The sequence below is a fragment of the Rattus norvegicus genome, chromosome 9, assembly GCF_036323735.1.
Source record: "Rattus norvegicus strain BN/NHsdMcwi chromosome 9, GRCr8, whole genome shotgun sequence".
In the NCBI taxonomy this organism is placed as follows: domain Eukaryota; kingdom Metazoa; phylum Chordata; class Mammalia; order Rodentia; family Muridae; genus Rattus; species Rattus norvegicus.
The window spans coordinates 83,895,711-83,923,183 of record NC_086027.1 but is presented as its reverse complement, the minus strand read 5'-3'; the positions used below and the strand labels follow the sequence as shown (position 1 = coordinate 83,923,183).

Here is a 27,473-nt window from a genome sequence, read left to right as displayed (position 1 = left end):
CAGAAAGGGGGCTGCTACAGGGGTCTGGGGACAGAGCCCTAAAGGCCAGGAGTAGGGAGTAGACATTTCCTGGGCCTTCTGGGCAACCCACATGTAGCCTGTGAGTGGGTCACTCACTGACAGGGTAAAGAGGCTGGGAGGAGACTGTGGTTGTCCATAGCACTCTGGAGATGTTATCCACTGCAGCTTGGCTCTGGGCAGTGCGCAATTCCTGGAAGCTGGTCACAGCTGTATCAGTAACTGAATGAGTACTTAGACCCAGGCACTGGATTCTTGATCTTTACAGGATCCCTGTGAGAAAGACCTCTCCTGTTTAAAAGTCAGAGCCTGAGGGTCAATGGACTAAGAGCTCAGGCAAAGAAAGCCACATAGTTCACATAGCCATTAGAAGTGGAGCTAGGTTCAAATCCAGATGTACCCGCTCCAGAATGACTGCCGACACTAATTAGTCAGCAGGAAGGCTTTAAGTTGCTTCTGTATATCAGGACGGTCTAGGCACCATACCATGCTGCCTGACAGACTGAAGTTTAGGGGCTGGGGCCAAATGGAGGCAAGTGTAGGTTATCCTGGAGGACAGACATCTGCCACCACCGAGGAGCCTACCACTAGAGGGCGCGATTGAGCAAAGCCGCTGTGCGACTGGAAAGTGAGTGGAAGCTGGCCACAAAACAGTCACCTCACAGGTCACAGGAAGCCAGGCGTAAGGACCCGAACCTGTCAAGCCTGTCCATTGTCCTGTTGTCCTGCCCTCACCTCAGGGCCCAGAACGCATGCCCAGCAGGCTGCCAGTTTCCATACCAGGCTTATTCAAGTTCCTGGTGTGAACACAGGTAGATTTCTTAGTAAATGTCTGTTTGCAGACTTTCCCTTCTGGTTGACTAATGAATATAACAGAAGGCAGAGAGCAAGTCAAGGCCCACACTGACTGGTGGGTTCTGGGAAGGTGAGAAAGAGAGAGAGAGAGAGAGAGAGAGAGAGAGAGAGAGAGAGAAACAGGGGCTTCTGTGGTGGGAACCTGCTGGCCTGGGCCAGGTGGAGGACATCTTGGGCTTGTAGGGTGAGAGCTATGCAGGGTTACCCTCACATGCTAACGTTTCTCTGCCGAGCTCAGAAAAACTAGATGGAGTCAAGATGAGTGGTGTAAGGAGAGTGTGGAGTCTGGCTTGAGATGGCAGTAGGCAGGATGAAGTGGTGAATCAGAGAGCCATGAAGCTACCTTCTCCCCTCAACCCTCCTCCTCCCCCACCTCTGCTCCGGTTGACGCTAGGATATGGTTGCACAGTACCTTGCCTTCAAGTAGACAGCCTCAAAGACATCAACTGTGTTGCTTAATACCATTTCCCCACTAGTGTGCTTTTTATTCCACTGACTACATTTGCCCCAGGTTCTCCCTAAAGGCAAACTGCAGGCTGGTCCTGCAGAATAGAAATGTGGACCAGGCCAGTCCCTGCCCCCCTGGCACAACAGGAACCCAGAGTAGAGCAGCCTCCCAGGACAAGGGAGTGTACTGAGGAGGAAAGCATGACACAGGGTTGTTGACCACTTTTGACAGAGTGGTGGTGAGATCAAAAAGACTAGAGTGCTTTCCTGGCATAGACAAGAGCCCTGGGTTCAATCCCTAGCATGGTTAGAAGGGAAAGGAGAAGGAGGGGAAGGAGGAGGAGGAAGAGAAAGAGAAGGAAGGAAGGAAAACTTTTTGAAGAAAGCAAGAAAATGGGGCCTCAAATACATCTGGCAATACAGGCAGGAGCAGGGCATGAGGGGCCTGGAATCTTCCTCCAGAGAGTTTGAACTTGTCAGGGGACTAATGGCATGACAGCTGCAGAGGGGGACAAAGGCCCAGTTAACATTCCATGACCTGCCACTCTGATCTCCAGGGGATAGTGGGTCAGGACGGTATTATTGTCCTCCAGGTTATGGGGGAAAACATGCACATTAGAACCAGTCAGGGGACAGGCAGGGGAACGATTTCACCAGGAGACCAGCTGAGTAACTGTGTGTTAAGGAGATGCAGAAATTTCCCAGAGGATCCTGAAATAGCAAGAGCTTCTCAGGCTTATATCCACTGCTGGGGTAGCCAGAGCTTGGGAGCACACCCCACTCTCAGTATTTGCACCACACACAGATACCCGGATGCTTTGCAGAGTGATTCCCTCTAGAATGTTTGCCACGAAGGAGGAACGTATGGAGTAGAGTACATATACATCTAGTACATTCTTTTTATCAGTCGCATGATATTCTACAACAAAAAGGGATTTAAGTTATTAGGCCACCCCTTTATTGGAAGATTTTGTTCCCAATAAAAGGAACAAAAAGTTTTTGATTTTGTTTTCCACAATAAAGAAAGTCTTGTATTTGGATGTGTATATAGATAAAGTGTGCAGGACTGAGAAGATTGTTCAGTGGATGCAGAGTTTGTGTGAAAAATGGCCTCATAGGCTTGTAGAGCCTGATACCTTTGGAAGGCATGTCCTTATTGGAGTAGGTGTGGCCTTGTTGGAGTAGGTGTGGCCCTATTGGAGTAGGTGTGGCCTTGTTGGAGTAGGTGTGGCCCTATTGGAGTAGGTGTGGCCTTGTTGGAGTAGGTGTGGCCCTATTGGAGTAGGTGTGGCCTTGTTGGAGGCCTTTGAAGTCTCATATGCTCAAGCTAAACCTAGTGGGACAGTCTCCTGCTGCTGTCTGCAGATCAAGATGCAGAACTCTCAGCTCCCTCTTCGGCACCATGTCTGCCTGCAAGCTTCCAAGCTCTTCACCATGATGATAAGGGACAAAATCTAAAACTGTAAGCCAGCCACAATTATATGTTTTCCTTTATAAGAGTTGCCATGGTCATGGTGTCTCCTCATAGCAATAGGAACCCTAACTACGACAGTGGTTAAAAGGCTTGCTGCACAAGCTTGAGGTCCAGAGTTTGGAGTCCCAGAACCTGTGTGAGGCCAGCCACAGTAACACATGTCTGTAATTCCAATGTTGCCGTGGCAAGGTGGGAAGTGGAGACAGGACAGTCATTCCCAGCAGCTTGTGGGCCAGCTAGTCTGACATCCACAGTGGTACACAAACCCTGTGACACCCAGAGCTGCCAGCTGACCACATGCATGCTGTGGCACATCTGCAGCCATGCTCACATACATGTACACATACATCATGTACACACATACTCAAAATGGATCTTTAGATGTTTAGTGTGTGTTGGTACATTGTCTTGCCTTCATTTTAATCATACAGGCGGATTCCTGAAAGTAGCACTTCTGGGTTGAAGAACACGTGTGTTTTGTCTTAGCAGATGTTGCCAAGTTATTTTCAAAAGCCAGCAGGACCCCCTCTTCCTCCGTGTGTGACAATGTCTGCTCTTTCTGAACCTTATCATCACTCTATGCATCTATTTTTTTAAATTTTCCATGTGAAAGGAAAGTTTGGGGTGCTGTTCCCTGACTTCTGTGAGGCTTAGTGGCCCCCTTTGCTTCTGTTTCTGGGTGTCTTGTCTTCAGTCCCGGACCCTGTTTGCTGGCGGGGCCAATTCCCTTCCATCTCTCTGAGAGGATGTTCTATTGAATGGAGGGCTTGGGACCCTTTCTCACTTTTTTTTAGTTTTGCCAACTGGTTGAGAGACAATATCTACTTTTCCACAGTGTGAGGCCTTGTGAGGGAGTTCTTCACACTCTTGCTTGCTTCAGGGTCACCAGCCCTCTGGGTACCTGTTCTCCATCCTGTGTCCAAGCTAGCTTTAACACCCGCCTCCTCGGGGGCCTCTGGGTGATACTGCCAGCCAGCATTCCCGGGATTTGCAAATAGCCCCTCCCTCAGAGCTTACGAAAGAAAAATGAGTGGCCAGCTGCTCCTAGTACAAGTGACATCCTTGGCTCCCAGTACCTAAAACAGAGCCCCACTCTTCTGTTTTCTTTAGTCATTCTGGGTCTTCTTGTGTCTTTAGTTTCTTTAGTTTGTGTGTTTGTTTCTTTAGTCATTATTCTATTGCTATGGTGAAACGCCAAGTCCAAAACAGCTATTATAAAAAGAAGCATTTAATTGGGTACTTGCTTACAGTTTTAGAGGCTTGGTCCATGATCATCAAGGTGGGGAACAGATGGACATGATGCTGGAGGAGTAGTTAAGAGCCCACATCCTGACCTGCTGGCAGCAGTCAGGGAAGGAGTGAGACTGGGCCTGGCATGGACTTCTGCAGCCTTAAAACCCGTGACACACCTCCTCCAGCATGGACACACCCCCTCCAACATGGCCACACCCACTCCAACATGGCCACACCCTCTCCAACATGGGCACGCCTCTTAATCCTTCCCAAATCATTCCACTAACTCAGGATCGAGCATTCAAACATATGAGGGGACATTCCCATTCAAAGCACCACACAGGGTCTCATTGTGTAACCCTGGCTAGTCTGGAACTCACTATGCAGCCCAAGTTGACCTTCACTTTCAGCTGTCCTCCTGCCCATCACCCTAGTACTACTATTACAGTATGAGCCACCATGCTGGCGCTTTCTAAGTTTGGGGATCTTTATGAAAGGAGAATGCTCACCAGAACATGGGTCAACTTATAAAATGGGGGTGCAAAGAACAGGAGGTGTGTTAAAGACCCCTCTATCTGCCTGTCTTTCCAATGGACCTATCCTTTGCTTGGCTTCAATCCTCTTGTTTGCCTTTTCCAGGTCTTTCCTCTTTCCAAGTGACCAGCAGTTGGACATGGATGTGTGGACAGAGCAAGCAGACCTCAACAGCACTGAGCTCCACCAAATGCGTGCAGAGGATAATTGTCTCTTCTCCATCAACCCCAAGACTGGGAGCCTGACCCCTGGGCAGGAGCAGATGGTGGAGTTCAAATACAGGTGTTCCTATGCTCCCCACCATGCCCTTCCTTCCAAGAGGTCCCTAGCCCTGGCTTTTCTCTGTCTGACTCTGGGATACCCTAGACAATACCCCCTGGGGAGCCATCCCCTGCAGGGAAGGTCTATGTCGTTTCTGTCTCATCCCAACTCAGAGGTGGCTGTCTGGTTCAAAGCCACACTTGTTTTCCCATTCAAAGAAGATTCCAGAACTCACTAACTTGTCTCTTCCCTTGAAGACACCTGTTTGTTGGCACCGATCGCCTCTCTGTGCTCTTCAAGGTGTCCCACGGACGGGAGATCTTGGTGAGACCTCACACCCTAGTCCTGCTGGGGACTGGCTCCTGGAGCTTTTGGACATCCAAGAGAGAAGCTAGGAGTGGTGCCCTCTGGGGAGCTAGGGCCCGTATCTCTGTTGGGTATACCATTCTCACAGGGCAGCATGCCACCCATGGGTTCCTTATCTACAGCTACACTTCATCGGCGTGACAGTGAGGCTAGAGCAGAAGTATGTGCACTTCACCTCCACCATCCACCAGTTCATTCCTGTCCCCATTGGCGAAACATTGCCCCCACGCCAGGTCAGTGGTGTGTGTGAGCCTGAAACTGAGAGGCCTACGTATTGATCTCTGTGTGATCTCAGTCCTTACAGGACAGCAGACACTAACCCACAAGGGACAACTGGGGAGAAGTAAGGACAAAGTCTTCTAGTACTAAAGCCCTTTTGTCAGGCTCCATTCCCATGCAAAAGTATTTTCCCCCACTAGCACAAAGATCTTCCAACTTCTTGACCATGGACTACACTAATAATATATCTTATCATTTGTGCTTCACTCCAGTGTTTACACACACACTCAACTAGAATTACTGTGAATCTGCACTCAGGATCTTACATACAGAGTTACACAGTCTCTTTTATTTTCTCCTGTCCCATGTTTTATATGCTAGCTATGACCCACTCAGTTCATCTAGACCTGTTTGCTGAGAGGTCTCAGCCACAATTTGGAAGTCATTGCTCTTAGAGAAGCTCATCTTTTCAGGGAGCCAAGGATAGGGGAAAAAAGTTGCACACTTTCTTTCATGTGCATGCGTGTGTACATGTTTGTGTGGGGGTTGTGTACATGTTGGTGTGTTTGTGTACATGTGTGTGTACACATACATGCATACATGTACATGCTTGTGTAGGTCATCCTTTACCAGACTAGCAAATCTGTAAGCTCCAGGCAAGGACTGATTGAGGAGAATATATGCATGTTAATCTGGCCTCCACATGTATGTGCAAATGTGTGTACATGCATACACATGTGTGAGTGAGAGAGTGTGTTTGTGTGTGTTCTTACAGTTCTGAGGGTACACACATATGGAGAGAGAGAGAGAGAGAGAGAGAGAGAGAGAGAGAGAGAGAGAGAGATCTTACTGTCCAAGATGAGGTCCAGGTGAGAGCCATGATTTGGTGTTATCTGGCTGGTACGTGCTTGCACTCCTGGCTCATACACCACGCCTTCTCCATATGTGTTCATGCAGAAGAGAAGGCAAACAGGTTTCCTTAGGCCTATGTGAGTTTCATTCTTGAAATCTCCACTCTTATGACCTGAACACCTTCTAAAATACCCCACCTAAAATAAAATAAAGAGATACTGTGTAACTTTGTATGTAAGATCCTGAGTACAGATTCACAGTAATTCTAGTTGAGCGAAAGAATATTTTCATTGATTCTTTGAGAATTTTATATATACATTGCATAATGTATTTTGTGTACAATGTATTTTCACCTGCCATTCCTCCCCCTAACTCCTCCCAGATCCACCCTCACCTCCCCACCTCCTCCCAACTTCCTGGCCTCTTTTAAACGCCCCACTAAGTCCATTTGTGACATACATATTGTCCTAAGTGTGGAGCATCCATGGAACTTGGTCGGCCATCAGTAGGTCCTCAAGTGGGGTCGGGGGCAGTTGTAAGCCCCTCTCCCCTTCATGGTAGAGCGTTGACCAGCTTGGTCTTGTGCAGGTAACCTCAGGGTCTGTGACTGCAGAGGTCCTCGGCCTGTCTGTCGTGTCCAGAATTCCCTGTTTTAGTCTGGTCACAGCCCTACCCACCCTCCGACTCCTACATTCTTATTGTCACTCTTCTGCAACAGGCCCCAAGCCTTGCGGAGGTTAGGGTATAATTGTCCTGTAGCACAGCCAACTTATTCCTACAAGCTTACAGATAAATGACACTCAGACTTTTTATTTGACTTCGACAATTACTGGGTGGTCAGCCCTAATCTGCTTTTCTAACTGCTGGCTTGGCCACTTCCCCAGTGTGTTCCCTAAGTACTTGCTGTTTCTTCTGGCCATGTTTATGGTACATTGCCTCCCGTGGAGCTTCTCTCTTCCTCTCCCCTCTCTCCTCTTTCCTCTTCTCTCCCCCTCTCTCCTCCTCTCTCCCCTCTCTCCCCTCCTCCTCCTCTCTCCTTTCTTCTCTACCTCCAACCAGGTAACTCAAAATCCACCTACCTCTAACCCCTCCAGTAATTGGCTGTAGCCATTTCTATTGAAACTAAGTTTAAATTACTTTAGTTTTAAATTAAGGAACATGGTTTGCAACAACGAAAGCTGGTAAACTGTGAGAACTCACTCATAGGCCTAGACCTTGGGTCCAGAATTACCCAAACATTACAACAGACCAGACCTCGGTAGCATCCCATTTGTAGCTGAGCGCTACACAGACACGTATTTTCTACTCTGATCATCTGTGAATTTCTGTATGAACCATGCACCGTGTAAAGGCATTTCTCAGATGAGGTTTGAGAACTGCACTAATTTACGGGTGTAGAGGCATAAAGTTAGGGGACAGTTTGATATCACTTAGCAGAATAATCGTAGCAAGTTCACCTCTGGGGTCTACAGTCTCAAACCATGGGTTCTAAACCATGCGCCAGGCCATACATTTGCTCCTATGGAGAGGGGCCTTAAATCTAATCAGGAAGTATGTGGTCGCCCCCAGAACTTCGAAGTCATTATTGCAGCTGTGGACACATCTTCACCATGCTGCTGCTTACAGCAGGTACACGTTCACAGTTGTGTAGGAGTGTTGAATTCCCCCCCTAGCAACCTACATCACAACTCTCCATACTGAGCCAGACAGCAAGGAGGGAGCCTCCCATCAGTACCAACCCGACTGGATTAGGTTTCAGCCTTTGAAACCGGGTAATGAGTAGATACAAACATTCACCCAATAGCACCAGATCTGGAGATCAATGTGATGGGCCAGGCCAGGAAAAAGGAAACTCCAGGACCAGACCCAGGAAATCTTTGTTCTTTTCTGGTTTTAGTATTCTTAGTTCTGCAAAGAACTATTAGACTAGAACAGCTCTGTTTTTTCCCCCCCTAAGACATCCTTTGGAGGCAGTCTTCAGTTCTTCAGAACCCTTCTGCACTCAGAATTTCTTCTAATAACAGATGTGGGATGTGACATGGTCTTCATGGTGGACTAGATTGAAAGTCTTAGATGATAAAGGGTCTGGATGGTGTGTAGGTGTGTGTGGACATTTCCCCAAATCCCAGTGTGGAGGACACTGGGGTCTTTTATAAACTTGACAAGTGTCAATGGAGAGAAAATGAGACAAGCTGCTGCTGTTTTACAGACAGAACTGCTGATTATCCTGAAAGGTTACAGGCTGAATAGCCATGTACTGAGCTGTAGGGAGTAACGATTGGGTGGGAGCGGTGCCCAGAGACCTCCATAGTTACTGTGGGGATAACCTGCCCTCCCAAATGGACAGAGCCCAGGCTATCTGCTCTACTGTTAACCATCCCCCAACTCCTACCCTGCAGATTTACGAGTTATACAACGGTGGCTCAGTGCCTGTGACATACGAGGTGCAGGTCAGCGTTCTGTCACAGGTACAAGAAAAAAATTTTGACCACCCTATTTTCTGCTGCCTGAACCCCAAAGGGGAGATCCAGCCAGGCACTACTACTCGGATCCTGTGGATCTTCTCACCCATCGAGGCCAAGACCTACACAGTGAGCAGCGAGCGGCCCAGATACTATTGGGGGGGGGGGGTTGGAGTTGGAGCTGTGACTTCCTTGACGCATCCTGATCTGACCAGTTCCTTCCCCACTTCTGTAACTTCCCAGGTGGAGGTACCCATACACATCATTGGATGGAACTCAGCTGTCATCTGCTTCCAGGGAGTGGGATACGACCCTTACATCATGGGCGACACCGCCCCTTTCCACAGCATCTCGGACAGTAGTTCCACATACTCTCGGCTGATGGTCCCTGGGCAGGTGGGAGACAGGGAGCTGGGGAAGCCAGAGGCAATGGAGGGGCCTAGAGTCAAGGGTGGCCAGTGCCAAGGGCTAGGGAGGCTAGGGAGACAAGGAGATAGGTTAAGGGTGAGGGGTGAGGCCTAGAATTAGTCTGGCTCCAGCTTCAAAGATGGCGCCTGTCAGCCAGTGCCTGGTGTTCCTGCTGGGGACACTGAAGTGGAAACCACCCATTTCAGATCCCTTGACCCCAGCCTTCTCTTGGAGTATAGGGCTGAGGGATATTGAAAGATTTATAAAGAAATCATTCTATTCTAGGTATTGTCTTCATATAGAAAAGTTCTCTCCTGGGTTCAAGTAGATTTTGCTCAAGATATTAGTGGTCACCAATACTACCGTTAGTCTACATGTTTCTTATTGCTGGGAGGCCTAGGTTAACACCTAGCCATCCATCTGTCTGTACACACACACACACACACACACACACACATATATATATATATATATATATATATATATATATATATATATATATATATATATACCCACTGAACCATACATCACTTACATAGATTGTATGTATTCATCACACAGCCATCTACCCATGGACCCACCCATACATAATTGCTATACTACACATTTTTCCATTAGACCCCTAATTCAGGACAAACAGTGAAAACCCCGCAGACACAATAGGCTTTACAGAGTTATCCTAGCTCTGAATGTCAGAAGAATTTGGAAGAGTTGCCTGTGTCCCCTGAACCTTAGCAACACGCCTAGCACCAGGGAGCAACTGGGCCTACAGTATAGGGCCAATGTAAGGGTCAGATGCGTGGAAATCTCCTAACATCATAATTGGCCAGTTGGAACTGGAAATGCTTCTATGGCTTCCTCCTCATGACCCCAAAGCTGATGCCATGTTGTCTTCACCAACAGAATGTCTTCCTGTCTCAGTCTCACATCTCCCTGGGAAACATCCCTGTGCAGAGCAAGTGTAGCCGCTTGCTATTTCTGAACAATGTCTCCAAGAACGAGACAATTGTCTTCACCTGGCAGCCAACTCCCTTAGACTTTGGAGAGGTGAGAGACCACATCTGCTCCCAGAATCAGCCTCATTTGGTACTGCCCCATGCCACCCCATCATATTCTGTCCCAGCCCAGCCCAGCCCAGCCCAGCCTACCCTATTACGTCCCATCTTGCCCTACCGTACTTCATACCATTCTCTCCAATCCCATCCTATTCCATCCCATCTTGTTCTGTCCTGCCCCCTCCCCTCCCCTCCCCTCCCCTCCCCTCCCCTCCCCTCCCCTCCCCTCCCCTCCTGGACCACCTTGCCTCATCCTATCCTCTGCCATCCTTCCTCCAAAATCCACAGGCTCTCCCCTAAATCACCAGGTAACTGTGAGTCCCATGGAAGGACAAGTGCCTCCTGAAGAGGGAGCCCCAATCCTAGTGACTCTGAAGGCCTCGGTCCATGCCAGTTTCTACAGCATAGACCTGGTCTGCAAGGTAAGGACGAGCTACAGGGAAACACTTGAGCTCCCAAACACAGCTCCCAATTATGGGACGGGGGGGGGGCATTCTGAGAACTCCCAACCCTCAGAGAAAAGCAGGAGCCAGCCCTTGGAAGAGTCCATGGTAAACCGCAGCTGAGACCCTCCAACCATAGGCCTTATCTCTTGTGCTGTGCCCAGGTGTACCAGCAGGAGCTCATGCAGCAGTATCACAAGGACCTGAGGGAATGGAATGAGGAGAAGGCTCGGCAGGAGGTGGAGTTCACCATCACAGATCTGAAAGTAAAGGTGAGGAAGGCTGAGTGGACTTCACACTCCCAGCTCCCGCTGGCCTTACCAGAGGAGAGAGAGGTGATGCGCTGAGGTAGCCTTCCTCGGGAAACTAGCCAGCCTGCCCTAAGAGATTAGATTCTACTCTCTAGACTGGGCAGAGCAACTCTGCAGCTTTCCTGAACCATCCAGTGTGAGGAAGGCTGACTGGCAACCCCCTGCTCCACACAGGAGGGGTTGAGGGTGCCTGTTGTGTGCTGAGCATTGAGAACACAAGGCCTCAGCTTCTTCTGATGAAGGCTTCGATAGCCTTTGGTGGGAGATCTGGAGAGAGAGAGAGAGAGAGAGAGAGAGAGAGAGAGAGAGAGAGAGAGAGAGAGAGAGGAGAGAGGAGAGAGAGAGGAGAGAGGAGAGAGAGAGCGCCTTAGATTTGATTCTTGTCTTCAACCTTTGCTAAGTGTGCAGCCCTGGCTAAGTTACTTACTCTTAGTCCCTTGACTATAAAACGAACATAACATAAGTTAGGAATTTTCTAGGTAATCCACAGGAGAGAGACAGATGAAATAGGATGAGCCATGAGTTATTAACAGTTGGAGCTGAGTGACCGGGACTTCTTTGTAGCATTTGCTCCCATTTTGTATACGTAATATGGGGTGGGGATGGCAGTTCAGTTTTTGTTTTTTAAACAGGGAGTCAAACTCTTCTTGTCTTAGCCTCTTAGGTTCTGAAGTTCTAGGCATGAGGTACTATACCCAGTCAACAATAAATGGTTTTTTTTTTTTTTTTTTTTGGTTCTTTTTTTAGGAGCTGGGGACCGAACCCAGGGCCTTGCGCTTCCTAGGCAAGCGCTCTGTCACTGAGCCAAATCCCCAACCCCAACAATAAATGTTTTAACATACGTCCTAATGCTAGGAAATATCCGCTTTGGAGTTACTGCCATGAGCATTAATACAGAGTGCCTATAGCTGAGTCCAGAATCCAGCGGCCACTTCTGAAACATGGGCTGCTGTATCACTGCAGGGAGACATAAAACATAAAACATGCTGGCTCCTCATTCCACCGCCTGCCAACATTCACCCCACAGGCCTCTCAAAAAGGCTCTGCCCTCCCTGAAGCTTGGGTCCTCTGTGACACCGACCACATAGGGAGCAGCTGCTTTCTACCTGTCTCCAGAATGCAGACTCTTTCCTTGTCTCTGGTTCCAAAGACCCAGGGTCCCAAGGGGAATCACCTTTGGGGCCAGCCTCCCTACCTTTGACCACATTTCCTCCTCTATTCTTCACTTGACTGAGCAGATCTTCCTCATCTCTTCCCAAGGGGCACTTATCCAGGGAAGGTTCTAGAAGAGGAGGGAGGCCCTGGGAGGTAGGCAAAACCAAGAGGGGAATGCGAGTTCTGCTTATTCAGAGACGGAAGTGGACATGACTGGGGCTCTCACATCCTAAGCGGGACCCTTTCTCTTACAGAGGAGAGCACACTGTGCAGCCCATGAACCCCCAAAGAAGTACAAGGTGAGCCAGAAAGCCCCAGGCCTGTTTCAGCATAGCTGAAAAGGTTCTCACTTTTCCCTGGAGATATCCCCAAGCCCTGAGCCAGCCTCTTAGATGGAAGGGAGGCAAGTGCCACTAGGCAAGTCCACAACCCCAAAGAGCTGGTCCGAGGGATCCATTGACAATAGGATCGCCCTACCACCCATGTCTCCATCTCTCCAAAGACACTGCCTCCCATCACAAACCAACCGCCTCTCGGCCGACCTGCCACCTGGAACCTGAAGATCGGAAAGGAGGAGACATGGCCATGTCCTCAACCACCTGTGCCAGGCCTGCTCTGTCTAGGCCTCACTGCGAGGGCCCATGCCATCGACTACTATCTGGCCAACTTCTTCTCCGAGTTTCCCTGCCACTTTCTTCACCGGTGAACGCCTGGGGAAGCGTGGGCCGCCTTCCTCTCATCTCAGTCCTCTCCCCCACTGTAGAGCAGCAGATGTCCGCACCCAACCTTTAGGAAGGGTTGAAGCAAGAACAGGGCTGATGAGAGTCACTGGGCCCTCAAGGTCGCCATTACTGCTTAGGTCCTTTTAAAGAGAGTGATAGAGAGCCCCCGAGGAACCCACCGAAGCTTCCCGATGTCTCCTTTTGCCAACTTGGAGCCGCTGGGTCCTGCTCTCCCCCTAAGGGTTGGGTGTGGCTCTCTGAGTACAGTAACTACATTTGGTTAAGAATGGGAATGTGCCTGGCCTATTTATGTCCTTATACCTGGGGAGCTACCATCATGTCTTGTACCCTATTGCTACAGCATAGTAGTTTTCCAAATCCACTCAGGATATCAATGGTCTACCCCAGGGAGCTGCCAAAGAAGAAATCCTTCAAGGAAGAGTCAAAAGCTTTTGAGGAAGAACCCCCTGACACAGAGGGTCCTGTCTCTAGGCAGAAAAAGCAGCTTCTGGTTGACTGTCTTACCGCCATCATCAGGTACCCCCGCCCCCCGTTCCACTTGCCTTCGTTCTTACCCTCCCATTTCTCCAGCTGCATTAGCCCAAGCTTCAGAAGCCCTGGCACTTTTCTCCCTGGGGTTGGGGGTGGGAGGGTAGAGAATTCCTTTACAAGATCCTTGACTGTGAAACTCTTGGGACAGACTAGGTCTAATAGAGCTGGCTAGGAGGGCCTTCGGGCCTGAATCCTGATTCTATCACTTTCTATGGCAGGCTTGAGAGTGTCTCCAGCCAGTTCCCTATGGCCTCAGGAAACCTGCCCTTTATCTCGGTCATTCTGGCTGGCTGGCTCTGCCTGTATCACAACCGTTCACCTCTAAGATGCCACAGGGCTCAAAGATGCCTTGTTCCAAGGACTTCTCTCCCTGACTTAGCACTTGATAGTAAAAGCAGTAGTCAGAATTGTCCCTTGGGCAACAGGGAAGCCAAAGTCGGCCTGACTGTAAGCCCTTTCATTAGATTTCACCTTTCCTTTTTCCTGCCCAGGGGCCTACTGGAAGACAAGAATTTCCATGATGCTGTGGACCAAAGCCTGGTGGAGCAGGTGCCTTACTTCTGCCAGTTCTGGAATGAGCAGTCAGCCAGGTTCCTCGCCCAGAAGAGCAGCCTGTTCCTAGTCCCGATCCTATCCCTGCCCTCCAGCTTTGAGGTTGGGAAAAGCAAAGAGCCGGAGGAGGACCTTTATGGGAAGATGGCAGCAGGGCAAGAGGATGGTGAAGAGGAAGAGGAGGAGGAAGAGGAGGCAGAGGAGGAAGAGGAGGCAGAGGAGGAAGAGGAGGAAATGGAAGAGTTGAGCAAGGAGGAAGAGGACGTAGACAAGGAACCGAAGACGACCTGGTCGGGGATGAAGGCCACAGACACATCCCAGCAGTCGCTGCAGTGGCAGTGGCAACAGGACCTGAAAGCCATAATAAAGGAGGAGACAGAAAACGATGAGAAAGAAGCCATTGGGAGGTGAGCAGTGGTAGGAACCAGAGGAAGACTGGGAAGGAGCTGACACTGAGGCTGACCCCGACTTGTGTGTGGCTCTCTTCCTAACTCTGGTTCTAGTGACAACTCCTTGGCATAGTGTAAGATTTGGGTGGGAGGATTTTCAGAAGAGCAGGACCCAGCTTTGCGTAGTGTGTGATACCTGATTGGTAGTGTTTACCAGCACAGCATTATGGGGTGTGGCGTGGCCATCTTCAGTGGACATTTAGGATGAGAGAATAAGTACCACTACCTCAGATACCACTGTCTCCTGGGGCCTCTTTGGGGGAGAGTGGATTCTGTCCCTTTAGGATTCCTTGGCCCCACATAGCCTCTTGTGCATCTTCTCATCACTACCATCTTCTAAAATGGGCTCTGGGATTGCAAGTACATCACCTAGGTTTGAATCTTAGCCGCCCAACTAGCATCGATGAAATTGCAATGGAATGCCCCCCAGAGCCGGGGGAACCTGTGCAAAGCCCAGTGCACACAGCTAAGTGGAGAGGTGGCTTGCAGGTCTGTAACCGCAATAACAAGAATAACACCGTCCTCCCAGGCTACCAGCTTTTGCCAACCTGCAGGAAGCAATACTGGAGAACATGATCCAGAACATACTGGTAGAGGCAAGCCGTGGAGAGGTGGTGCTCACCTCGAGGCCCCGCATCATTGCCCTACCACCAGTCAGCATGAACAGGTTAGGGCTTGGGGTAACTCTCATTGGTTGGAGGGGTGCAAGCCAGGAGAGGCATTCAGATATGATTGAAAGCCTCACCTTCATTCCTCTCTCTTGCAGGGCAGATACGCTGCTGCAGATGTCACAAGGGGAAGTTCTCTGCTCTGGGATACAGCATCCTGACTGTTTGCTGGTGTCAGCATCCAGCCCCTCTTACATGACTGCCTAGATTTGCCCCTGGTCCCTTTTTACTGTTCTGCAAGTAAACCGTTTAGTTCTACACCCTAATCTATCTGGATTTTATTTCCCCCTGCCTAGGGAAAGAAGTATGTTGAGAGATGTGGAAGGTGAGAGCTGTTGGAAGAGACCCATCCATTTAGAAATGGGAGGGTGCATTTCCGCTGGACAGGCTTGAATTCTTGATACTTGCCGCGAGGCGTTGTTCTTAGTCTGGCCAGTGGAGGGCGCTTCAGGAGAGGCATAGCTGGTCTTTGCTGCAGTATAACTTGATTGACAAAAATGGATCCCGAGGCCTGGTAGGCTAACTGGGTGGCCGTGGAGATAGAATCTTCCCACATGTGTTCACCAGCACCTCCAGGGCCAACCTGGTTCCCTGAACTCTGTTAAGAGGTTAAAACGAAGCTGGGTGGTGGTGGCACCCACCAAGTTAATCCCAGCACTGAGGAGACCAGCCTGGTCTACAGATCTAGTTGTAGGATATCAGAGCTACAAAAAGAAACCCTGTCTCAAAACAAACAAGTAAAAAAAAAAATGAGGTACACCATAGAGGCCAGAATTATGATCTGGGCAGTTTTCAAAGACAAGGTTTAGAGGGCTACGGATGTTACTAAATAGCTTCCTTTACAAACCACTAGTTTTCTCACTAAGTCCTGCCAGGCAGCCTGTCCTCTGCTCCTCCCTGAGCTCAGAGCCAGGTGGGTGGAAAAGTGACATCTGGTGTTGTTCCAGAGGCGCTCCTGGTCCGGGCACCCTCCCCTGCACCTCTGTCCCTTTCCTCCCCCTCTGGCCCCCCTCCCTGCTGCCAAGGCCTCTGCAAAGGCTGGCTCTTTGAGAGGGGGAGGGGGGGTGTGCTCCGCCTCCATGAGTCAATATTTGCCCCGAGCAAACGGGCCCCGGACAGGTGTGTGTGTGTGTGTGTGTGTGTGTGTGTGTGTGTGTGTGTGTGTGTGTGTGTGTAGGGGCGGGGACTGAATTGGCAGTATAAGAGTGCTCAGAGCCCTGGCTCGGGCACAAGCTTCGGGGCGTGGGCTGGGGACAAAGCCAAGCCTGGCTGGCTTGGGCCGAGGGGCAGAAACTCCGTGGCGGGTGACCTGGGAGGGAGGGGCTGGCCAGGTGTGCACCTGGGGCGTCCGCCGCTGTCGCCGACGTGTCAGCCACAGCAGTGAGCAGGTGAGAGCGGCGGCTAGCGGGATCGCTGAGCGACGCCGCACTCGAAGAAGCTCATCAACCGGACATCTCCGACGACGACTGCGCCAGGCCCCGGGTCCTCCGCTCCGGCCCCGCGACGAGCCCCTCGCACAAACCGGACCTGAGCGTTTTGTTCGTTCGGCTCGCGTGAGGCAGGGGCGGCTTCTCAGCATAAGCCCCGGGGCCCGCCAGATCGCCACGCAAACACCTGCCCGCTGTCGCCACCGCCACCATATGGGTCGCAGAGACTGAGCAGGGTGTCCCCGCCCCTCCGCCAAGGAAGTTGAGGGAGAACGACCGGCTCCCTTCAAGCCGCCTGCCCTGCCCGCAGACTCTGAGCTGCCGGGCATAGCTAGCTGCAGGGTAATGCGGGCTGAGCAGGCTCCAGCAGAGTGGCCGGAACCGGCTGAGGTCCAGTACAGATCCCCTACTGAAAGTGGAAACTGGGAAACTGGGATTCCAGTCCTGCTCTGTCCTAGCGAATTTTGTGGCCTTGGGGGAGTGTCATCAAAGCGTCTCGGTCCTCCCATTTGCAAGATGAGGCAGTCAGCCTTGTTTCTCACAATAGTCAGGGACTCCACTAACCCTTTTATTCTGGCTCCTGGGCCCCTAGCCACTCTGCCGGAGTCACTTTAACCCTTTAACCTCACAGTGTTAGGGCTGTGAGATGTGGAAAACCTGGGAGTGGTAATCTGAGGTCTTCTGTGCAGACTCAAATCCACCTCTTAGACTCTCTCCATTGCCACGGGAAAATTTCACCTTTCGGGTCTGTCTTTCAGTCCAATCATATCTGAGATCGGATACCAAAATGGACAAACAAGGTCTTCAGGCACAGGAAAGAGCTCACCACCTTCCTCAAACCCCCTAATCTTGTATTCTCCGCAGCCCAGTCAGACGGGCTAGACTGGGTCTAGGTAGCACACAGCCCAGCCAGAGTTTGGCCATGGATCATTAGCCACAACCTAGATCTGGATTGGGCCACCCCCATTTCAGTTACTTAAACCACTGTGACCTGGCTGAAAGAAAGGGATTGTCTTACACTCTGACAGAGGAGCCCAAACCAAGAACTCCACACAAGGCCTGGTGAGGAGGCTGGGCCAGGGGTGAGTGAGTCTGTCCTGAGATTCCAGGTGCCTCCCATTCCCCCTCATGACAATGTATGGCAACAAAGGGCAGCTGTAGGTTAAGGGTAGACAAAGGCTCCTCAGCCAGCAGCAAGGAGCCCCTGGCTGGTTTCCCGCTAGGGTCAAGAAGCAGTGGTTGAGAGCAGTAACCCATACACCAAGACAGAGGCAATGCGGGGGGGGGGGGGGGGAGCGGAAAGTACGATCATAAATCAAATTTTCCTAGAGCCGCTATCTTGTCCTATTGCCACCATGGGCTCTACTGCCCAAATCCCTAGCTACCAGGAGGCCCCACAGGGTCTTCTGCACTCCTGAGGGACATTTGCAAAGTGACTCTGATGAGGAGAGGGTGGTGAACCCATCCCAAGGCCAGGCTAGACCCAAGTGTCCTCAGATGGGTATGTGTAGTCCCCATCCTGGCCTCCGTGACCAGGTCCTTCCTCTGGCACAGTCTTTCCCCTTTGCCCTTGCTGGCATCGAGCCGTTTAGCTGGCTCTCCTTTCCTGGGTCTTTGACAGCACACCAGTCGCGGCAGGTAGCACACCTTGGGGTGTTCAGATCCTGCATCGGAACACCTGAAGTCTGTCCTGGGAATGGTCCCAGAAGGTACAAAAGCAGTCCTTGGAAGTAGGGTGGCAACAGAGAAGAGACCACGCAGCGGACTGAGGATCTGGTCTGGTGCCACTTCCTCAAGCCTCCTTCCCCATATCCCCACCCTCTAACCATTTCCAAGATTCACTTTTCCAGGCCATCAAGGGGCATCTGGCCTCTCCTCTGGGTCCCTCCTCCCCTGTCAGGCTGAGGTGGAGTCTGTAGGCGCCAGGCAAGCCTGCAGGTGCTGGGACAGAAGGGGTGGGGGACTGAGCAGCTGGTGTGCGGGCTGACCCTCCCCCTTCCTGCTCCAAGCCAGAGCCTGCTTCCTGTCTTCCCTGTCAGCACTCCTGGTAAGGGGAGGGAACAGGTAGCGGTGAGGGGAAAGAGGGAAGGGATGATCAATTGAAGTGCTGCCCTGAGGGAAAAGATGGGGGCTGGGGGACAGCAGAGAAGAAAGGGCAATGGGAAGGCTGAGAAAGAGACTTGATGACCAGGCAAAAGGCGGTTAGTGTAGCTCAGAGCCTACGAAGCAGAGGGGAGCCACTCGGGCAGGGCAGGGGAAGCAACATAACCAGCAGACAGTGGAGGCAAGACCTAGGGGAACTAGAGGCAGAGACAATCAGAGAGAAACCAGACACATGCACACATGCGTGCACACACGCACATCCAGAGAGGGGGGCATCTTGTGAAAGAACAGGAGATGGGAGTTAGAAGTTCAGTGGACAGAGGTGTGTTGCAGGCAGAAAAAAATGTGTAAAAGTGAGGTGGGGAAACAACCCCAAGGGAGGATAGAGGGGAGTCACGAATGGCAAACCCCAGTGAACACTCTCCTCCCATAAAAAGCCAGAAGATGGGAAGGCACAGGGCTCACACCTGCAGTCCCTGAAGAGAAATGGGCTTGACTCCATCTTTCCCTGTCAGGTCACTGCTGAGCTGCTGCCCTGCCCCCACCCACTCTGGAGCATCTGGCTCAGCCTTGGAACCTCTGGGCTGGGAGGCCTCTCAGGGTCTGTGTGAGAATGGAGAGACGTGGGAGTGGGGGCTCACATCCAGGTGCTAATCCCTATGCCAGCCAGGGTAGTACCAGGGCCTTAGTGACCTTCTTGGAGATTAATCCCCATGGAGACAGGACAGCTCGCCCCCTCACTCTGCCTAGGCCAGGTGGGTAGCTAGCTGGCAGGGCAGGTGGGGCAACCAGGAGCAGGCTGGGGAGGGAAGACAGCCTTCTTCAGACAAGGCAGGCGTGGCTGAGAGGCCCCCTCCAGCAACCTGCTTAGTTTACAGGTCAAAACAAAACAAACAAACAAACCCAAGACCCCAAGCAAGGGGTGGGGTGGGCGGAGGGCCGGCAGAGGCCATTTATAGAGCAAAGAAAATCAGAGGAACCAGAAGCTAGATCTTCAGCATTAGCCCTCCATCTTTGTTTGTTTCTTGACACCACAGGCCTGAGGGAGAATTGAGGAGCTTTGAGCGCCTCCCCTGACCCTGTCAAACCGAGTGGGCAGAGCAGCTGCTGAGAGGTAGAGGATCGTAAGTGAAAGGTGCTCTCCTGCCTTCCTGAGACCCAGGACAGGCTAGGCAAGGAGGAAAGGATCCCAGGGCTACGCCTTCTGCCTTGACCCCTCCCAGTCCAACCCGCCCCATCGCAGAGGAAGTGGGGAGAACCCCCAGACATCCATAACCTGAAAATATACCAACAGTTGCTGCTACCGTTTGTTGAGTGTATATTGTAGGGGGGTTCTGTGTTTTACATACATGCAAATCTTCACTCTCCTCAAGACAATGATTCCCATTTTACAGAGGAGAAAATGCAAAGGTTAAGGAGCAGAGCCCCACTTTTACACTTGATCTTAGCCAAAGGCTGAGAAGCCCCACTTTTAAGCAGCAGAACAGGGCTCTGCTCTCAGGAGGCAGCCAGGCTCCAGAGCATTCAGTACCCGAGTGGTGCCTCTCTGGGTAACCTCAGAGGGGCCATGTGTGCTCTTTAAAGCTCATGAGGGTGTGCTCCAGTGTGAGCCTTCCCCAGTGCTTGGCACATGACACTATAAGTGACTGGACAAACGTCTCTTCACAAAGGAAGTGTACTGAGTCCTGAGACAGGGCAGTTAACATATCAAGTTTGTGGGACCCTACCCATGTACCTGTCACTGAGGATGACCCTACCCACACTTGGCTGTGAACCTGTGTGCACATGTCCTGTCCCTGCCATCCTGGAAGAGTCTAGCGGTGGCCTTGTGTCTAGGTGAGTGCAGAGTGAAAGCTGCTGCTCACCCCTCTGGATGGGGATCTATTGCTTCTGCAGCCTTACTGAGAGAAGATGGTGGGATAATGGGTCTATGTGGGCGGGGCTCCCATCTGCATGATGAACCGAGTTATCTCTGTCTCCTGGGAGACAAGGCTTGTACAGCCCCAGGGAAGGAGCTCACCAGTCCGTTCTAGACCTGGAATGGGGTGGAGACTAAAGGAGCCAGGCTGCAGAGGAAAGGCTGGCAAAGGGACTGGGGTGGGTAAGGGCACACACAGAATTTGCATTTTCAGCCCAGAAGGCCCTGGATAATTTCCCTGTGAAATGAGGGGAAGAAGTGGGATCAGACTACTTCAGGGAGAGGACATTACCCACCAGCACCTCAAAACTGTCCAGCAGTACTGAGAAGTGTAGTTCTTCATGGAGTGGGACTTTATTTAGGGGCAGTGACCTTTCCCTGGGCAGAGATGGAGGTGTGAGCAGAACTCAGGATTGGGTATGGGCAGTTATCTGCAGAGTCTGGTCCCCACGTGGGTGAAGTGTGAGATCCTTACAGAAGCCTGAAGATTTCTTAAGGATCTAAGGGTTGGCACGGAATAAGTATTTTCCTACAATCATGGGGTGGGGTAGAGAGTAGAACAGGGTGGAGATGTGGATAAGGTCTCCCGACTTCTGGGGTTTTTTGTGTCAAAGATCCCCTTATATGATTACCTCAGTGGGGCCACAGAGGAGATTGTCATGAGCTCTCCAGGTAATTTTGGGGTACAGATCCCGGGGGGTGCTATTCCCTGAATGTCCAATCTGTGGATGTGGCGAGATGAAAGGGATGGTACTGAGCTGGCAAACAAAGCCACCTGGGCATCCATCCTTCAGGAAGCTCTAAGCTCCACTGACCTGGGAAAGCAAACAGCAACAGCTGCCGGGGGCAGGAGGGGGCATGAGGGGAGACCAGGGCCTGGTGGGGAAGGGAGGCTAATGAAGGAGTGAGTCTTCAGCCCAGAACAGTGCCTGCTCAGGCACACCAGGGTGTAGGGGCTGCCTGAGAGCCTCTCGACCTTTGTCCTTTATTAGAGCCTTCCCTTTCTCCATCTCTGAGGCTGGGGGGTGGGGGGGGATGGGGACCTCAGTTGCTGTAGGTGGCAGCAGGTGTAGAGGCACAGGTGTAGACAGATATGCCCTTTAGCTGGTTGCAGAGAGACCTAAAAGCCATGGATGGGCAGAGAGACCTATACATTTTCCTGATGAGGAAACGCAGGTGCAGACAGAGGGGAGAGGCTAGCTGCTGCCAAGAGGATTTCCAGCTGGAAAGGGTAGGCTTCTTGTCTAAATCACTACCCCAAAACCCAGGTGACATCTAATTCTAAGGAGTCATTTTCCCTCTGCCTGGAGTGAACACACAAATACTGGCCAACACATAGACTGGAAGTTGCCCTCCACCTCCAGGCTCCATTCTCCATTTTTTTTTTTTTTTTTTTTTGGAGCTGGGGACTGAACCCAGGGCCTTGCTCTACCGCTGAGCTAAATCCCCAACCCCCCAGGCTCCATTCTTGATAAACATGATAAATGCAGCCCCACAGTCACCAACAGCAGCACAGATGTATAGCCTGTTGTCAACACCACTGCTTCTCCTGATCAACCACACACACACACACACACACACACACACACACACCACACACACACACCACACCACACACACCACATACACACTGGCTTCTTTCTGGTCAGAGCAGACTGGCCCCGCCCCCTAGTGGCCACCTCTATAATTGTCTGATGGAGAAGAGAGAGGTCTATTTTTTCCTAATCCTCACTTGTGAGGCAGAGCAGAAGCTAGAATATTAAGCATCCAAGATTAGCTGCTGCCCTGTATGAAGTCTGGGCCTTCTTCTATGTTCTGGGAAAAATTACAGCCCTTCTGTTTTTGGCTAGCTCTCTCTAGGGTAGAGTCAAGTGACTGAAAGTTAATTCTGGCCCCACCCTCAATCAAACCTACTCAGGTTTGTCCCATATTCCCTCCTGGTGCCCCCAGCTTGGGTTATGGACTCTATTCAAGTTTGTAGATGTGAATCCCAACAGCCATTTCTCACTAGTGAATGGAGAGGCCTAAGGAACGAGCTGTCCACCCCACCCCCCAGAAGCCCCAAACTTCAGAAATGGAAATAAACCATCACCCCCAACCCACTGGAGACTTTATTACACACTCCTCCTCCATCGACATTCGGTCCACAACTGGCTGTCTTGTTAATTCACTCCAGTTTTATCGAATTACTACTCTGTATCCAGGTTTGAGGATAACTGGGAACAAGGCAGACACAGGTCCTACCCTTCTGTGTGGGGCTTACAGTCTAGTAAAGAAGGCACTGGTGAATTCATAAACTAAGAGGAGGACATCTTGAGAGTGACAAACTCCAGAGAGGAAACCTGTGATGGGTGGTGTTTTGTGACTGGTATCGTCCACAAAGTGGCAGAGGAGGTAACCACACCAAGAGTGTGTGATTTAACAATTCCAGAGAATTCACAGGGCACGTGTAAAGACTCTAGGCTGGGGATGGTATAACAGGCTGGGAGAAAGAGGGTACCAGTGGTGGAGTTGGGGCGGGGGTCAGGCAACAGAACAAAAAAAAATCTCCTGGATTTTCTTAACTCTGAAGCTGGCCAGTTATGCGTTTGAAGAAGGTCCCACACCTGGTTGAGTCTTCCTTTTTATGTTTGTGTGTGCAAACTGAACCCACCAGGCTGTTGAGTCTGTAGAGGAGGCATTTGGCAAATATGAGTAACAATATTTCCCACCCATCTCCCTCACTCTCCTGCTGCGTCAGCCTCTCTTACCATTAAGGATCTGCAAGAAGGCCTTCTAGATGACAGCTAAAAGGGTGAGGAGACCTCCTTAGGGTTCTAAGCCTTTTCTGTCCCAACACGACACTGTGGATTCTGGTGCTCAGGGAGCATCGGTAGTCTTGAGAGCGCTGGGGGAAGATTGAGAGGCCGCTGCTACCTAGGACACTTGGCCCCTTCCTTAGCACTTGTATTCTTAAAACCCAGGAGAACGCCGCATTCCGGGGGGCTTTTCTGTGTTTAGTGCCGCCTGGCGGTGAGACCTGGTCTCGACCTCAGAGCCAGACAAGACTGGGAAGAAAAGGGTAGCAGCTGACAGATCTTCCAAGGAAAAGAGGCCCGAGGAGCTTGGCGCAGCGTCGTTAAAGAAGAGTCTTTTCTTCCTTCTCACTAGTGTCTCCCAAAAGAAAGATCTTCACCTAGAGAGTTTTGACTTTGGGGAGAACTGTGCTGGCCCAGGCTCACTTGGTCTTAGAAAAGGCTGAACCTTAGGCCTAGAGTCACGTTGGAAGGTCCATGCCAGGGAGCGCTTGTTCTGACCCTAGGCTAGGAGTCTCTACCAGGCTTAGGCCACATTGAAAGAAAGCGCAGAGTCAGCCTGGGCTCTGGCAGACACGCAATGTGCACCTCAGCACTTTCCGTTGTCATCCATGCGGGCTGGGACCAGATCGGTGACTCCACTGCCTATGCAGACCAGAGCTGACCAAAGCCTGCCAGCTGACTCAGCTCGCACACCCCACCCGGATTCCACAGAGAGAGGCAGACAGACCTGAGTATAAAGCAGCGAGCACCAGGCTCGCGCGCAGCCTCTCCATTTTCCGTAGGTGCGGTGCTCACTCACTTGGTGAGTACTGGGGAGAGAGAGGGAGTAACAAGAAAACCTCCCCTCCCGCCTGCACGTACCTAGGCAGCGGATGTCCAGAGACAGGCCAGATCCAGCCCGAAGATCTCTCACACCCTACTGGGGATGGACAGGCTTAGGCTAAGTAGAGGGTTCCTGAGAATTTAGCTGGTGATCCTGCCCTTCTTATCTGCAGCGACATGAGCAGCGCCCCGGCACCGGGCCCGGCACCCGCTTGCCTCACGCTCTGGGACGAGGAGGACTTCCAGGGTCGTCGCTGCCGGCTACTGAGCGACTGTGCCAACGTCTGTGAGCGGGGAGCCCTGCGGAGGGTGCGCTCAGTCAAGGTGGAAAACGGCGCGTGAGTGATCCTGCTGTGTCTGCTGAGCTAATTTAGGGGTTTTTCAGCTTCTCTACCCCCCAACTCCCACCCCCAGCCAAAGTCAGAGCCTGGGACTTCGACCTACACTCTAGTACGCCATAGAGAGACTCATTAAGCAGAGAAATCTTTGTCATCTCCAATACTCCCAACCCTCCGCAAGACAAAGGCAAGAAGCTATCATGGGAGCGCCCTGAAACCTCAATGTTTTCTTTGTGCAAAGTCAGGTGGCTTTGTAGAGACAGATCCTTTGTGCTGTGCCCATCTGGGTATACTAGAAGCCAGCTTGGGATCCTGAAGATAGCTGGAGATCCTTTGCTACTATAGCAGGATGGAGAATGTTTGGTTGGCTCCGTATGCAGGCGCGTATATCCCAGAAGGGAGTCCTTGGTCTAGTGAGCTTTGTAACCTGAAACATTCCTTCGAACAAAGACATAAATGAGAAGCCTAGGCCTTTCTAACCTCAGAGACACCGGGTTTGGGGCTTTCAGTTTCCTTAGGAGCTGGGTGTATCTGGGGCACGGTCTAGCATTGGAGACATGGTTTGTGTCCCTGGGTCTTTTTAACCATAGCAAACAAGGTGATGATGTAGGGGAGGAGACCAAGCAAATACCTCCCAGTTCCTCTTCTCCTTTTTCAGATGGGTGGCCTTTGAGTACCCCGACTTCCAGGGACAGCAGTTCATTCTAGAGAAGGGAGACTATCCTTGCTGGAGTGCCTGGAGCGGTAGCAGCGGCCACCACAGCAACCAATTGCTGTCCTTCAGGCCAGTGCTCTGTGCGGTGAGCACAGCCCACTTCCCCCTTCCCTCCCCCCCCATCTCCTGCAGCCTAGCTCCAGGCCCCGACCAAAGTGTGGTGCTTTAAAATACCTACTGCCCCACCCGACAGGATGTATGAATAAACTCTTGGGTGGGTGGTAGTGGCATTACTTCAGAACAAAAAACGTCTGAAAATTGGGATTTTGGGCACCGCCCTGGATCAGCACCATGGACAGCACAAAAGACCATTGGTTTCTGCACACCCTGGGGTCCTTCTGTTTCAATTCACCACAGGTGTAAGGAGCATAAGCTGTAAGATGTCACACAGCCTTGGAACGCTGATGTGGCTGCTGTTGGCCCCATGCACAGTCTTAGAAAATGCAGTTCAGAGGCATAATGTGAGTTAACAGGGTCAAACGTATTGAAATGAAGATGACACTAGAATTCATTCCAGGGATCAAGGCTGAGAACAGGTTCAGTGTCACCAATTCTCTGTGTGTAGGGTGTGTGTGTGTGTGTGTGTGTGTGTGTGTGTGTGTGTGTGTGTGTGTCCCAGAAAGGCGGTTCTCACTCTACATTTGCTCTCAGGTATTGGTGAGTCCTGGGGCTGGTGGTGAAGGTCAGAGAACCCAGCCCCATTCATTTTCTGTTCCAAGAGGCTGTGGGGGACCATAACCCCTCAGGAGGAAGACCCATGTGTTAGAGAGGCCAGATGTAACCAAACTGCCCTCCCCACTCGTTCTGACTGTCCCATACAGTACCTCTTAGCTGAGTCCCGATCTGTGGGAGGCATCAATGGGGCAAGGGGCTGGGTTGGGGAGCCAATCAGACCCTTAGAGAAACGTCCTGGTTAATGGGCTAGACATTTTTCTCAGAACTCATGATTTCCTCTTAAAGATAGACTCAGGGGAAGATAGTGCTACATTCCTATATTTCCATCTACTTTGGAGGCTGAGGCAGAAGGACCACAAGTTTAAGACCAGCCTAGCATACTCGAGGTCCTGGTTTGATCCCCATTACCATAAACAAAACAGACTACTACAACAAAAAGGTTCCTGTCACAGGAGTTCCTTTAGCATTGTCCTCAAAGAATCTTATGGGAATTCTCTAGTCTTCACACATAACTCAGTGTCTTGGTAGGATCCAGGTAGAATCTCTGAGCATTGCAGCTGGCCAGACTTACTAGGAGCTGATGGGCAAACTCCCAGAAATGCCTAAGAGGCGGCATGATGTGTGCTGAGCAGGACGTAGGTGACTAGGGTTAAGACTATATCTGTGAACACCACTTTGGAGGGCCTGGTACATCTATAAACCACCCCAATTCATTTCTGTGTCTCAGAACCACAGTGACAGCCGTGTGACCCTGTTTGAGGGGGAAAACTTCCAGGGCTGCAAGTTTGAACTCAGTGATGACTACCCATCACTGCCTTCCATGGGCTGGACCAGCAAAGATGTGGGTTCCCTCAAAGTCAGCTCTGGAGCGTGAGTCCTGGGCCTGGGACAGAGGAGATGTCAAGAGTGGGAAGTCCATGAGAACAAAAGAGAAGACGGGAGCCAGTAATGGAGGATGCTACAGGCTAACCTAGAGATTGGGAGGGGGAGAAAGGACCAGGAGCCAGGGGAATATGGTGGGATGTGAAGGGTTGAAAACTTGAGTAAGGAGGAAGTGAAGGATGCATGTAGAAACCAGGCTAGGACAGATCCACAGGAGAACACAGAGCAAAAGGCACAGGAGCTGAAACAATGTTTCTGGAGTTGGCTAGAAAATGAGATACTGGTGGGACCACAGGGGTGGGAGTGAGGCAAAGCCTACTCACTACCCTTTTCTTTACTATCCTAGGTGGGTGGCCTACCAATACCCTGGCTACCGAGGCTACCAGTATGTCTTAGAACGGGACCGGCACAGTGGGGAGTTCCGTACCTACAATGACTTTGGCACACAGGCCCATACTGGACAGCTGCAGTCCATTCGAAGAGTCCAGCATTAGGCTCCACATTCCCAGACATCACCCATAAGATTCTCAATAAAAGCTCTAGAACCTACCTGCCCCTCTTGCCTCTTTCTTTTTTTTTTTTTTTTTTTTTTCCGGAGCTGGGGACCGAACCCAGGGCCTTGCGCTTCCTAGGCAAGCGCTCTACCACTGAGCTAAATCCCCAACCCCTCTCTTGCCTCTTTCTTGGTGAATTGCTCTGTGTGTGTGTGTGTGTGTGTGTGTGTGTGTGTGTGTGTGTGTGTGTTGGAATCTAGAACTT

The 27,473-nt window shown here is 51.1% G+C and overlaps 3 protein-coding genes and 1 non-coding gene across 20 annotated transcripts in view; 3 read left to right on the top strand and 1 right to left on the bottom strand.

Moving 5' to 3' along the window:
- The window catches only part of Cfap65 (cilia and flagella associated protein 65), a 34,931-nt gene extending 19,629 nt beyond the window's left edge, over positions 1-15,302 (top strand). For 9 of the 13 annotated variants that reach the window (XM_039084650.2, XM_063267907.1, XM_039084646.2 and 6 more), the window contains 14 exons: positions 4,667-4,843; positions 5,080-5,146; positions 5,311-5,421; positions 8,659-8,850; positions 8,965-9,117; positions 10,033-10,176; positions 10,493-10,606; positions 10,792-10,899; positions 12,348-12,392; positions 12,596-12,795; positions 13,203-13,352; positions 13,859-14,326; positions 14,898-15,035; positions 15,135-15,302. In XM_039084650.2, the coding sequence (XP_038940578.1) occupies positions 4,667-4,843; positions 5,080-5,146; positions 5,311-5,421; positions 8,659-8,850; positions 8,965-9,117; positions 10,033-10,176; positions 10,493-10,606; positions 10,792-10,899; positions 12,348-12,392; positions 12,596-12,795; positions 13,203-13,352; positions 13,859-14,326; positions 14,898-15,035; positions 15,135-15,243 (2,176 nt within the window). In that variant the 3' untranslated portion in view covers positions 15,244-15,302. Of the gene's footprint in view, positions 1-4,666; positions 4,844-5,079; positions 5,147-5,310; positions 5,422-8,658; positions 8,851-8,964; positions 9,118-10,032; positions 10,177-10,472; positions 10,607-10,791; positions 10,900-12,347; positions 12,393-12,595; positions 12,796-13,202; positions 13,353-13,858; positions 14,327-14,897; positions 15,036-15,134 lie in introns of those variants that run through there. The other 4 variants (XM_063267908.1, XM_039084649.2, XR_005489209.2 and 1 more) reach the window with 3 other exon arrangements.
- LOC134480387 (uncharacterized) lies at positions 15,294-16,972 on the bottom strand. Its single transcript, XM_063267911.1, has 2 exons — positions 16,376-16,972; positions 15,294-15,634 (listed from the first exon to the last, which is right to left on the bottom strand). The coding sequence occupies exons 1-2, from the start codon at positions 16,970-16,972 to the stop codon at positions 15,329-15,331; spliced, it is 903 nt and encodes a 300-aa protein (XP_063123981.1). The 3' UTR covers positions 15,294-15,328.
- On the top strand, positions 16,528-16,602 carry Mir375 (microRNA 375). The gene has a single exon (NR_032271.1). It is a non-coding gene; the product is annotated as a microRNA 375 (primary transcript).
- Positions 16,533-27,263, top strand: Cryba2 (crystallin, beta A2). Of its 5 annotated transcripts, none has more exons than XM_063266744.1 (6): positions 16,533-16,805; positions 19,604-20,402; positions 24,278-24,442; positions 25,101-25,242; positions 26,560-26,702; positions 27,061-27,263. In XM_063266744.1, the coding sequence occupies exons 2-6, from the start codon at positions 20,296-20,298 to the stop codon at positions 27,206-27,208; spliced, it is 705 nt and encodes a 234-aa protein (XP_063122814.1). In that variant the 5' UTR covers positions 16,533-16,805; positions 19,604-20,295; the 3' UTR covers positions 27,209-27,263. The 5 variants fall into 5 exon arrangements, with proteins under 5 accessions (XP_063122814.1, XP_063122816.1, XP_063122813.1 ...); XM_063266743.1 differs by lacking the exon at positions 16,533-16,805 and adding an exon at positions 19,034-19,167; XM_063266746.1 differs by lacking the exons at positions 16,533-16,805; positions 19,604-20,402 and adding an exon at positions 18,450-18,510.
- The last annotated feature ends 210 nt before the right edge of the window (positions 27,264-27,473 follow it).